The sequence below is a fragment of the Neoarius graeffei genome, chromosome 28, assembly GCF_027579695.1.
Source record: "Neoarius graeffei isolate fNeoGra1 chromosome 28, fNeoGra1.pri, whole genome shotgun sequence".
In the NCBI taxonomy this organism is placed as follows: Eukaryota; Metazoa; Chordata; class Actinopteri; order Siluriformes; family Ariidae; genus Neoarius; species Neoarius graeffei.
Window position 1 is genome coordinate 44159109 of NC_083596.1, and position 14045 is coordinate 44173153.

General features: G+C 42.0%; 1 protein-coding gene across 1 annotated transcript; it reads left to right on the forward strand.

Annotated features, from left to right (window-relative positions):
- Positions 1 to 297: 297 nt before the first annotated feature.
- Positions 298 to 8421, forward strand: gig2p (grass carp reovirus (GCRV)-induced gene 2p). The gene is made up of 2 exons (XM_060912249.1): positions 298 to 510; positions 4935 to 8421. Exon 2 carries the CDS (start codon positions 4956 to 4958, stop codon positions 5604 to 5606), a length of 651 nt encoding a protein of 216 aa, XP_060768232.1. The 5' UTR covers positions 298 to 510; positions 4935 to 4955; the 3' UTR covers positions 5607 to 8421.
- Positions 8422 to 14045: the final 5624 nt, after the last annotated feature.

Consider the following 14045-nt stretch of genomic DNA (forward strand, 5'->3'; position numbering starts at 1 on the left):
GACTGAACATGGCCACGGCTTTGTCCGGAATGGTGATTTAGTCCCTATTCCCTAAAAGCTTTAAAGTGCACTAATAGTTCTATTTGCGTGCTAAGGTACATTGTTTAGACGTTTAATCAAAGATTGGAGAAATTTCACTTTATATTATTGATTTGCTTAAATAGCTATATTCCAAGAGTCATACAACAGCACACTAGGTAGTGAATATAGTTTGGTTTGGGAAGCTTCCAGGAAACCTGTTGGTATGTGTAAACAATAATGATGTAAGTATTAATTCCTCTGGTGGGGTTTGTTTGTTTGTTTGTTTTTTAGAATGGATGATAATATATAAGGTTGTAATAGACACTTATGAGTTTATTGTTTTCAATAAGTGTATATGGAAGAGTATCATTTTCTGTTGAGGGGAGAGAAAAGTACACTGAAACGAAAACGAAAGTTTCCATAAGTATTGGCACCTCCCACACACATACACGCACCTAGATGAGAACAAGGAAGGAGCACTGAAAACAGGTCAGTGTTTATTTCTTTACACTTATGTGGATTTTCTGTATATTGTTCGTTTAAAAAAAAAAGTCTAATTCAGATCAAATTCCTGACTCAGATCTGAAAGTTACTGTATTTGTTCTCTACACTTTTATACCAAAGGCTTCCATAAGGGTTCACTGGAGAGGTAAATTTGTCACCCGACCCTGAAACACATTTAAATATTTATTTTTATATCCATATCCTTGGGGTGGCACGGTGGTGTAGTGGTTAGCGCTGTCGCCTCACAGCAAGAAGGTCCTGGGTTCGAGCCCCGGGGCCGGCGAGGGCCTTTCTGTGTGGAGTTTGCATGTTGTCCGCGTGGGTTTCCTCCGGGTGCTCCGGTTTCCCCCACAGTCCAAAGACATGCAGGTTAGGTTAACTGGTGACTCTAAATTGACCGTAGGTGTGAGTGTGAATGGTTGTCTGTGTCTATGTGCCAGCCCTGTGATGACCTGGCGACTTGTCCAGGGTGTACCCCGCCTTTCGCCCGTAGTCAGCTGGGATAGGATCCAGCTTGCCTGCGACCCTGTAGAAGGATAAAGCGGCTAGAGATAATGAGATGAGATGAGATCCATATCCTTTGTGTTTAGTATTTCAGGTGATAATTTACGAAAACGTAGTGTTTTTCGTAGGAGAGGAGAAAGGACACGACAAAATCGCCAATTTTCGCCAGATTCTAAGTGTACATGGGCGATTCAAACAGATATTAGTTTTTAAATAGATCTTAAAGAGTGGTCTTTTTGGCATACACTGAGAGAACATTCTGGTTACACCAGATCACTGATGCTCAGGGTGAAAACAAAAAGATGGTTCAGTACCTGGATTTCTTACTATTGCAACTTTTGATGCTACCTTTAACTTCATGGCTGTAGTGATCGAACTAAGCGGAGATGTACATCCCCTGCCTGGGCCATCTACTGGATCTGGATAACTACTCGAACCACAAACCGCCCTAATGATCACCGTGCAATAAAGGATAGGCCGCTTGCAGGAATTGGTCACGTGTCAGTTTTCCCCATAGCAACAAGCCCGTGGTAGGCAAGCTAACTTGACATTCCTTGACAACCATAAAGCCAGTATCTCACTGGGCTGCGACAGCCTGAGAGTAGTTGGAGACACAACAATTGCGATAAAATATGCGAATTAGCGACAATTTTCACTTGGAATCACAGTGAATTGATATTCACATATTTTATCGCAATTGCTGTGTCTCCAGCTAGTCGCGGGCTGTCGCAGCCCAGTGAGAAAATTGGCTGAACTTGCACTTCCTGTCTCATGGAAACTGACTTGAGAAGGGTTTGTGACAGCTTTGCGACACCAGCGACGCATTTACGGCTATTTTGAGAGAAATTTAGTCGCACAAATTTTTTGAACATGTTCAAAATTTCAGCGATGAAGGAGCGACACTTTGCGACTCATGCGAGGAAATTGAGAAGCCCCGCGAATGTTTCAAGACACTTTTGAAACTCTCACGCGAATGACGTTCGCAATTTGTCACAAGCTGTCGCAGCCCAGTGAGATACTGGCTTAAGAGTTTGACTGGTGATGCGAAGCAATCCATTTCTATAATAGCTGTTTTTACCTTTTCTACTGTCTTTTTTTTTTACCCGTATTTTCGTGTGTACTTGGAAAAATTTGTGGTTTTAACTTCTATCGTAAGTTAAAGCAAATCATTGGCTATAAAAGAGAGTTTTTTGGACTCAAGTTGGTCGCCACCGAAAGAAATTCACGTGCTAAATGGTGGATTTCTCAGGTATGTTTATAACTTTTATAATTTCTCCTTTTCTAACTTTATCGTTCGCTTAATGTGTGAAGATTCTTGAAAATAAATACAGATATATAAATACAGATATATCCGCCATTCCGCACGTGAATTTCTTTCGGCGGCGACCAACTTGAGTCCAAAAAAAACCTCTCTTTTACGGCCAATGATTCGCTTTAACTTATGACACAAGTTAAAACCACAAACTTTTTCCAAGTACTCATGAAAATTCAGGTCAAAAAAGACCATAGAAAAGGTAAAAACAGCTATTATAGAAATGGATTGCTTCGCATCGCCAGTCAAACGCTTATGGTTGTCAAGGAATGTCAAGTTAGCTTGCCCACCACAGGCTTGTTGCTATGGGGAAAACTGACACATGACCAATTCCTGTAAATGGCCTATTCGCTACACAAGGCTTTTAATGCAAAAAGTCGATAAGCATGTCTTTACATTTTTTTGGATTTAACTTCATACCCCTTTTACTAGCTTATCTATCCACATCATTGACTGTGAACTGTAAATATGAGGGGGAACACGTAAGAATAACTTAAATAACTGACATGTCATCAACATGCATAATCCTATTGGGAATTTTAGAGCAAAAATCATTAACAAGAAAACAGAACAACAGCGGGGCAAGCTTAGTACCCTGTGGTATTGCACCATTAGGAAATACCGGAGAAGAAAGTATATTATCAATCCTGACCCTCTGAGATCTATTTTATAGAAATGAGGCAACCTACCTAATAAGAAAAGGGTTAATACCCAGCTTATCTAGCTCATTAAGTAAGACATTATGATCCACAAGATCAAAACCCTTGGGAAAATCAGAAAAGAAGATTCTAACATAACACTGTCCTCTATCTAATGTCTCTAAAATGACATGTAGGAAAAAGGTCAGTGCCTATGTAGTTGATCTACCAGCAAGGCAAAATTGATGATTGTCAAGTTTCTGTGATACAGACTTCAGCATGAAGTGTGATGTCTTCCAGGACTTTAGCCAGGGGAGAGGTCAGAGAAATTGGTCGCAGGTCATTCTTAATATTTACTGGAGGCCAGGTCACATTGACTGGGAGCAGCTGAATTGGAAAAAAGTACGACTCGGTTGTGCTGGTGAACCAGTACGAATGACTCACTAAAAAGAGTCGTTCAAAAGGAATGACTCGTTTATAAACTGTACACCAATGTTGCTAGCATAGCAGCATGTTACACTGTTTGCTCTAACAAAAGAGCAAGAGTTTCTTTCTCGGTCACCATTTTCCAGTAAGATTCAAACTAATATTACTGATACCGCTTTTCGACCAACAGAGAACGGGTTCTTGATTTGGTTCTGTTCATTCTTTGAACATTGGTGCCAGTTAGCGAACCAGCCCATGTTTTCACCAGTTTTGAGTGGAACGGTTGTAATCAAGGATGCGTCATGAACGGAAGGCGTTGCACAATTCACAACAGGAGTAAGCAGTTGTAGCAGGATGGCAGTGCGCACTGATTACCTCTGAGCTTTTGTTCTGTGATTTACAGATATTTGTTTTCAGTCCATTTTTTTCTGAAGATGTATCCTTTTCCGTTGCATTCTCCATTGGGAACCGACTTTTCAGGTTCTGAACCAATTTATTTTTGGTCAAAATGCTCTGAATAGTCCAAAATTTGGCGTGTGAACAAGAACCAAAGCTGTTCCCTGTTGCTCGAAAAGGGGTATGTAAGAACATTTGGAGAAGTAGTAGGCACATTCATGTAATCAATCAATCAATCAAGGTCCTTCCCATTCCACAAGGCACACTGGGTGGCACTGACCTCCATTTCAGTAGCCCATGGCCTCTTGCCTATTACAGACCTAGGGTTACAGGGGGTCCTCTGGTACTCACAAGAGTTTGACTCCATACTCACATCTATATTGCGATGTGCCTCGCCAGATGGCAGTAGGTACCATTTTTACAATGATCTTTGGTATGACCCAGCCACAAGTAGACCTCACGATCTCCCAAAGGAGTGGCAGACATACTAACTACTAGGCCAACTTGTGGTTACATTCATGTAAGTGTCGATTGAATTCAGTTATACAACACGGTTGCATTGAGTTGCTTCACAGGCCCTGTTCACACCTGGAAATTGACTGCATTATCGCCTGAGTCACAAAATACATAATCATTGGAAGACTGTTTGGAAAACGTGCTAAGTGGTAGAGCTGTTCACTGCTTGGCTAATGGATGAAGGTGATGGAGACAAGAGCAGCAGTTTTTAATATCTTGTCCACTTGTGATCAGATCACTCGAGACAGATGTTAATACCAGGTATGAACAGGGCCAGAGACATATTACTTACACAGATTGATATGCAAGTTGCTCAGGGTGAATTTTTTGCTTCCTTAAAGCATTGGAACCTTTTACTTCCTGTTCAGGAAACCCTTATGTGGAGTATTACATTCTCCCAGAAGGACAACCAAAGAACACTTAAAGATTCCACATAACTCCTTTACATTTGTACAGTATGCCAGGACACATATACATTGAAGAACAGTTTAGTCTACCCTTGCAACAAGCATTTCAATGTACATATGTCCTGACATGCTGTGTAAATGATAAATAGACTTGACTTGAACTTGTTTACAATTTACACTCCCAGCTTACTTTGATTTCTTTTGGTACAGAGAAAATAAGAAGACACAAAGATGTCCATTGCTTTCTTTGGTTGGGAAGTGGACTATGATGAGGACCGTCACCTCAGAGCAGAACAAGAGCCTAAGTCTGGCAGGCGTTACACCATGTACCATGGCACCAAGGTCCAAGCAGCACGCCAAATAATCCAAAATGGCTTCTCCCAGTCCCCAGATGGGATGTTGGGGCCTGGGGTTTACGTGAGCCGCAACCAGAGGAAAGCTGAGCGCTACCCCATAAACTCGGTCGTCACTGAACGTGTGGTTCTGAAGCTGAGTGTCGATTGTGGAAAAGTCAAGAAAATTGACAAGGACAACCACCCTATGCAGAAGACCTGGCACAACAATGGCTACGATACAGCCTGGGTACCACCCAACTGTGGTATGAAAGCTGTTCCAAGTGGCCTGGAGGAAGACTGCGTGTGGGACCCCAAACGCATCGAGGTGATCGATATCGTGTTGGCACCCAACACCACCATTTTGAATGAATTAAAGCAGTTAATCACCCAGAATAGTCCACAAGCTGCCGCCGCCAATGCCAACCCACAAGTGTGCCAGTTGTGCAAGTGGAAAATAGTTCCAGCGCATAGCGTTCAGACCTGCTGGGGCTGCGGGGAAACCATCTGCACGCTGATGACTAAACACAAGTGCAATCACTGGAGCTAGGAAGCCGTTTCTGAACCTTGGCATGATGATACAACCATATGACGGGATATAGTGATTCATTAATTCATCTTCAGTAAGGGAGCCAGTCCCAGGGATATCCACCAGTCCATTGCTGGGCGTATAGTGATAATTTTTTTTTTTAAAAACAAGATCAAATCCTCTTCAAGGAATACTCTGGCCTTTTTCATAACTACAATGTCATTGGTGCCATAAATTTTCTACTGTTATGAGGCTAATGTAACTAATAAATAAGGGAAGCATATTTACAGCCAATATTTTTGCATCATGCAAAGTACATGCAGCGACTAGCGAAGCTGGGAGGATGGTGGAGGAGTATCTTTCAGTTATTTAGCTATCCTGCGTACTAATCTCTGTAATCAATCAATCAATCAATCAATCAATCAATCAATAGTCCAAAAAAGAAACCCGTTGGTGCTTCATTTTCGGACGTTGCCCTCCACCGTTCTCGATCTTGTGCGATCTCCGTCATCTGGTGAAGGGTCATGTCCATCCATTCTGTGATGTCATCAATCCACGCCCATCTAGGCTGCCCCTTCCTGTTGCTTCCGTCGACCATACCAAGCATAATTATCTTCAACACCCGGTCGTCATTCATTCTGCACACATGCCCAAGCAACCGATCTTTCCTCCTCTTGATGATAGTCACATCATCATCTTCTAGGTGCACACGCTGCCTGATCGCTTCGTTCGTCACATAATAACCTCAGTTATAACCGCAATAACGTGCCATCAGATTAAGTAATCATAAAACGTTCCAAACTTTCCTTTTACACCTGCTTTATCTCCTGCTTCTGTAGTATATGTGTGATGACTACGGATAATTCTTTGAAACTCATGTATCATCTATTACGAGCTCTGCGAGAAGTCATTAGTGCGTTCAAAAAAGAAAAATCGTGTTCATGTAAACTTTTTTTATTTTGTAGAACACATTCATGGATTACTTTGTGAAGGATATTTGTAAATAACATTAAATCTGTATAATTCTTCCTTTCAGGGATGTGGCTGCTTTCCCAGAGGCCGGAACGTGGTCATAGATTAACACAATAATTGTGTGTATCGAATTGCTCTTAATACTAGTGATGCGTCATGATTTGCAAAGGAATCAACTCGTTGAACCAGAGTCTGCGCCAGTGTAACAAATCGTAGCTATACAAATTCAACTGGAACTATATTTTATACGTGGCGTCTCGTACCCAACCATACAATGCGATAAGAGGGGAAAAAAAATAAAAAATCGAAATAATAAAAAAAGGTTGCACTTCAAAATGAGTTCCTGTTAAGAAACTGCGATGCTAAACAACATAGCTAAGCTTCCCTTTTTTTTGTTAGTAACATTAGCTGATTTAATATCATATGAAGACGTGGATATGGTGCAGTGCTGAAAACTGTGTTTGTTTGTAGGTTGTTCCACGATGAAGTTAATTTCCTGCCATTGTATGTGGATGCAACTTTCTGACTGTAGGACGATGAATCACAAATCTTTAACCACTTTTGTAAACCTGTCACTCAAATTGCAACGTGGTTGTCTATTTGTTTTGGCTCCACCCACTCCGGCTCTTTTCATCGAGTCTGATTATTTGGCTCAGCTCACCACTAAGACTTGACAAATTTTGCGATATCTATTTCGAATTATAAAGGAGACATGCATTCTACCCCTTTTCCACATGTTCTACAGTTCCGTGATGTGTTGATCAAATGGCAAACGTTCAGCATGAACCCTGGGAGAAAAACGGCTAACGTTATTTTCCCATTATCGTGGATTCTGTAGCAAGTTACACCAATAGCTTTATCGAAATTTAGCATGTTAGCATAATCTCGTGCGAAACAGCCAAAGAAACGCATAGCATAATCCATCCATTATTTGTAGCCGCTTATCCTGTACAGGGTCGCGGGCGAGCTGGAGCCTATCCCAGCTGACTAGTACACCCTAGACAAGTCGCCAGGTTATACATAGCATAATGATTTTAAAAAAATATTTACACTTCTCTCGTCTACAGTTTTACCACGCACAGTTGGTATTGATCCCTCTTGGTTTTAGGAACAAAAAAGTGTCATCAAAAATAAACTCAATCCACTCAGCTGTTTTATCCTCTTAGTTTTTTTTTTTTTTGGGGGGGGGGGTCAGTGGTCAACAGTCAACGTAACGATGTGTGTTGCTCTGTGCTTAGCTCGTTTCAACATAATGCTCGTGGGTCCAGGTAGTGCTTGTAAGAAAAAAATGACGCAGTTTCGCAAAGGTAGTTCTCTAAAGCCATGAGTTGAGACACTGAAATGGGGTGTGGTATAATTCTAACGAGCTCTAATCTTTACTTAAGTAAGGGAGGCCAAATCTGAACAGCAGCCAAAATTAAACTGGGTGGGCTTCCTAAAAGTCTCTTAACACTAAGAGCAGCTTAACTAGGAGAGAGATCATTCATTGTGCTGCTCGCTCCACCATTTAACGATGATCTTTGTGCCACAATCCTTTTGGGAAACTCAGGCCTGATTTGATTGGGTGGCCTTATTTCAGCGTTTGTACGTTGGTTGCGCACTCCAGCTGAAAAAGTGAGGTTTTTTTCATAATATGATTCCATTAAATTGCAAATATATAGATTTAAAAAAAAATAAATGATGTTGCAGCAGACAAAAGTCACACTTCGAAGCTCATCTCATCTCATCTCATCATCTCTAGCCGCTTTATCCTGTTCTACAGGGTCGCAGGCGAGCTGGAGCCTATCCCAGCTGACTACGGGCGAAAGGCGGGGTACACCCTGGACAAGTCGCCAGGTCATCACAGGGCTGACACATAGACACAGACAACCATTCACACTCACATTCACACCTACGCTCAATTTAGAGTCACCAGTTAACCTAACCTGCATGTCTTTGGACTGTGGGGGAAACCGGAGCACCCGGAGGAAACCCACGCGGACACGGGGAGAACATGCAAACTCCGCACAGAAAGGCCCTCGCCGGCCACGGGGCTCAAACCCGGACCTTCTTGCTGTGAGGTGACAGCGTTAACCACTACACCACCGTGCCGCCCCAAATAATCTTTCTATGGAAGCATTTTGATTAATTTACATTAGAACAAAAACAGTTCTCATGCGTCAGATCTCGGTGTTTGATTCAGAGTTGACTCGCTATATATGAATCATACAGATGTTTCACGCAAACACCGAGTTACATCTGTAATCATCTGTTGCAATGGCGTCGCTACTCCAAATTTTGCATTAAAGTGAATTTTTTTTTTTAATTGCAGTATGATATAAAACAAAAAATAAGGGATCAAGTTAGTGAAATTTACGATTCTGGTCATGGATTTGTGATTCATTCCATTATATTATGATGTAAATGTACCGATGCAACAAGACACTAGAAAAACAGAATCAAATTTATACGACTTGATATTCACGCTTGTGTAATGAGACAGAGATACAAGGAAGGAACTCAGGATTATTAGACCGCACAACCTCTATTGCATATTAGCCTTGAAAACACGTTACTGTCTATGCAGTTTTGTTTACGTAACATTTGTTCTCTGGATCAATATAAAGTTGACACAATATGCCTGCGTACATGGACTTTATATGGAAACTATATTTTTCCACTTGAACGCATTTTTTAAGAAAAAAATCCTTCTGTTCACTGCCTTGTTCCATCTTGCTATGAAATAGTGATAATCCTACAATCTGATATAGACAATCGTTTATTTTTTTAAGCTGTGCTTATATTGATCAGGTTATTGTGTTGTGTTAATTGCAATAAAGTTTCTCTTCACTGAATAAATAAATGTGAGAGAATATGATTCATCTTTTCTTACATTGTGAAGGACACACAGGGTGGGTTAAAAGTATTGCAGAAACTGATCTACTTGGATTTTCATACAATTTGCACACAATGGTGCAAAACATCTGTCCATTATCTGTAAGTGTCCTGTGCAGGCAAACTGAAGCCTATCCCAGCTGACTACGGGCGAAAGGCGGGGTACACCCTGGACAAGTCGCCAGGTCATCACAGGGCTGACACTTATACCCTGTCCACACTAGGGATTTTGTACCGATGCGATACTACTTTCGTACCGCAACACCTGTCCACACTAGCAACTATACCGGTACTGTAGCGGTATAACTGTATCAGTACGAAACCCACAAATGTATGGGTTTCGTACCGGTACAGTATCGGTACTGTAGCGCTTCGCTGTAGTGTGGACAGATGAAGCGGTTCTGTATCGATACAAATATAATGCGCATGCGCAAAGTCACACACCTCAATCGATGTCTTCGCTGAATAAAATAGTGAAGAATGGAGATTCGTTTGTCTCTTTCTTTCTCTCTCTCTCTCTCTCTCTCAACTGCCTCGCGCGTTTTATACGATTCGACTGAATAAATGACCACCAGAAATACAGACTGTACATTGACAACAAAAAGCACACACGCGTTGTTTCATCCGCCATATTCTCGGAAGGAAATTACTCGGTAACCATGGAAACATTTCGTGCACGCGCATTTCAACTACCGTGAAAGAAAACCGCAAAACATTTCTCGCTAGTGTGGACAGATGCACTAAACTGTACCGGTATACTTTGTATCGATACAGTTATACCACTATCGTACCGGTATAAGTGTGAACGCAGCATAACTGTATCGATACAAAGTATACCGGTACAGTTTAGTGCATCTGTCCACACTAGCGAGAAATGTTTGTGGTTTTCTTTCACGGTAGTTGAAATGCGCGTGCGCAAAATGTTTCCGTGGTTACCGAGTAACTTCCTTCCGAGAATATGGCGGATGAAACGTGTGTGCGCTTTTTGTTGTCAGTGTACAGTCTGTATGGTGGTGGTCATTTATTCAGTCGAATCGTATAAAACGCGCGAGGCAGTTGAGAAAGAAACAAACGAATTTCCGTTCTTCACTATTTTATTCAGCGAAGACATCGATTGAGGTGTGTGACTTTGCGCATTATATTTGTATCGATACAGAACCACTTCATCTGTCCACACTACAGCGAAGCACTACAGTACCGATACTGTACCGGTACGAAACCCATACATTTGTGGGTTTCGTACCAATACAGTTATACCGCTACAGTACCGGTATAGTTGCTAGTGTGGACAGGTGTTGCGGTACGAAAGTAGTATTGTATCGGTACAAAATCCCTAGTGCGGACAGGGTATATGGGTTTCGTACCGGTACTGTAGCTCTTTGCTGTAGTGTGGACAGATGAAGCGGTTCTGTATCGATACAAATATAATGCGCATGCGCAATGAACCATTCCTACTTCTTCCGGGTTATTCATACAATACAATACGCACGTGCATTCCAGCTGTAAATCTCATCTCATTATCTCTAGACGCTTTATCCTTCTACAGGGTTGCAGGCAAGCTGGAGCCTATCCCAGCTGACTACGGGCGAAAGGCGGGGTACACCCTGGACAAGTCGCCAGGTCATCACAGGGCTGACACATAGACACAGACAACCATTCACACTCACATTCACACCTACGGTCAATTTAGAGCCACCAGTTAACCTAACCTGCATGTCTTTGGACTGTGGGGAAAACCGGAGCACCCGGAGGAAACCCACGCGGACACGGGGAGAACATGCAAACTCCACACAGAAAGGCCCTCGCCGGCCCCGGGGCTCGAACCCAGGACCTTCTTGCTGTGAGGCGACAGCGCTAACCACTACACCACCATGCCACCCCCAGCTGTAAATAAAACGTCAAAATGGCCCAAAACGACCGTGGAGCTACATGGAGCAAAGACAAAGCTATGTGTTTGTTGGAGCTTTGGGGAGACGAGCGATGCCAGGAACAGTTGAGGGGTACACGTACGAGTCTTTCTCAACTGCCTCACGCGTTTTATACGATTCGACTGAATAAACGACCACCAGAAATACAGACTGTACATTGACAACAAAAAGCACACGTTGTTTCATCCGCCATATCCTCGGAAGGAAGTTACTCGGTAACCACGGAAACATTTCACGCACGCGCATTTCAACTACCGTGAAAGAAAACCGCAAACATTTCTCGCTAGTGTGGACAGATGCACTAAACTGTACCGGTATACTTTGTATCGATACAGTTCTACCACTATCGTACCGGTATATATGTGAACACAGCTATAGACACAGACAACCATTCACACTCACATTCACACCTACGGCCAATTTAGAGCCACCAGTTCACCTAATCTGCATGTCTTTGGACTGTGGGGGAAACATGCAAACTCCACACAGAAAGGGCCCCGTCGGCCACTGGGCTCAAACCCAGAACCTTCTTGCTGTGAGGTAACAGTGCTAACCACTACACCACCGTACCGCCCTGGTGCAAAACATCCAGTAAGAAATCAGAAGAGACTGGTCAAACCGGACTGAGCTGACAGGAAAGCTAACCGTGGTGAGCAGAAAAGCGTCTCAGAACACACAACATATTGAACCTTGAGGAAGATGGGCTGCAACAGCACATCGGGTTTCACTCCTACAAGTGAACATAGACTCTCCGAAAGGGGACCTCACCTCACCTGGACTTTGTCTAATTTTCAGCTGTCCAGTTTGACAGATTAACACTTGCAGTCATGTGCAAAAGTCTTATAGACCAAAAATGGCTTAAAAATAATGAAAATGTTTCAGCAATAAAACAGAAGTAAGCCATAACAAATGAAACAAAGTCAATATTTGGTGCTTTAAAAAAAAAAAAAGTCTCCGGTCCAATGAATGCAGGTTTTCAGGAAATGTCCCAAGCTGTAGGTTTTACTGAGCATCTTGCAGAACCAGCCACAGTTCTTCTGGACACCTTGACGGTCACACTTGCTTCTTAAATTTTGCACCAAAATCCAGCAGCCTTCATGATGTTTTCTTTTTTAATCTGCAAAGTGCTCTCTTATGTATGTAATGTGCTGCTCAGACATACAGTATTACAAACATTTTTTTTCTGTAAAATTGAATTTTGTGCTGGAAAACGAATGAACATTTGGAACTCCACAATGTGTTTGTAATGTTTTGACTCAACGTCGAAATCATCAAACAGAAATGTATAACAAAGTTTGTATGAAGAAGAGGGAGAAAAAAAAAAAAAAAGGGTGTCTAACACTACGTTCACACTGCAGGCTGAAGTGACTCAAATCCGATTTTTTCGCCCATATGTGACCTGGATCCGATCTTTTATTGACAATATGAACGACACAGATCCGATTTTTTCAAATCCGACCCAGGCCGTTTGGATATGTGGTCCTAATTCCGATTCCTATCCGATCTTTTCATATGCGACTTCAGTCTGAACCGCCAGGTCGCATTCATCCGACTTACACGTCATCAACAAGCCACAAACGTCACTATTCTGCGCTGAAGTAGGCGGCGGGTCTCTCAAAAAAAAGTTACAACAACATGGCTTTGATGTTCCGGGCAATTCCATGTAAATGTCAACCTCACCATGCAAAAATAAAGCAACATGTAATACATCAAAACCACTCCCAGAGATCTCACCTAGGCCTGTATTTTACAGATGTGAATAAGTTGAACCAATTTGTAACCAACCTAATATGTCACTGTCAGTCTCTTTCTTTCTTATAATGTAAACCCCAAGCTAAAATCAACTTTGATCATGTACAATTCTATATTATTGCCACAAGCCACAGAAATGTATGCAAAAATCCACAAAACAGCAAAACAATAGCCATCCTAAATATTATTTAAGAACTTTGATAGTTTTAGCTGATATTTAGAGAGTTTTTCAAAGGGTTATGGTGGTTAAATTGCTGATTTTCTAAACATATGCCATGTCTATTTCAGACGCGTCACATCCATAACGGAATTTCGTCACATCCATAACGCTGACTTTTCCTTCCGAAACTCTGCATGAAATACAAAATATTTTAAACAAAGATTTTTTAATATTCACCTTGGACCCCTCTATCAAATGGATATCTCCATTTCGACATTAGGTTTACGATTTCACAGAGTTTGATAAAAATGTACAGTCACCCAAGAAAAGTGATACTTTTTCTGTCACATCCATAACGCATCTTTTATTGGCATTTTCTGGCATGCCCTAGATGTACTATGGGAATTGTTCTTGTTCTATCACTTCTCCAGTATGGTACAGCCTTAAAATATGCAACACCTGTTTAAATACTGGGAGACAATAAAACATGCACTGGGTCATTTGTTGCCATTTTGAGTTCAAGTGTCACGTCCATAACGCTGGAATTGCCCTTCCTTTGAACGGAGGTTGCAGTCACTACCCCGCAGAACGCCTGAGCCAAAACCCTTGCCCTCTTCCTTCTCAATCTCCTCCTTAACATCAGGCTATTGTGCATGTTCTGGCTCCGTCGCAACAACAACTGCATAATCGCCAGGTACTCCATGCTGGCTACTGTCATACACAGGAAACTTTAGGTTACTTCCGTAAACACTGGCCATGCTCACTGCGTGTGAC

What these genes read in the sequence shown, in the direction of transcription:
- gig2p (XM_060912249.1), top strand. Translation starts at nt 4,956, where the DNA reads ATGTCCATTGCTTTCTTTGGTTGGGAAGTGGACTATGATGAGGACCGT.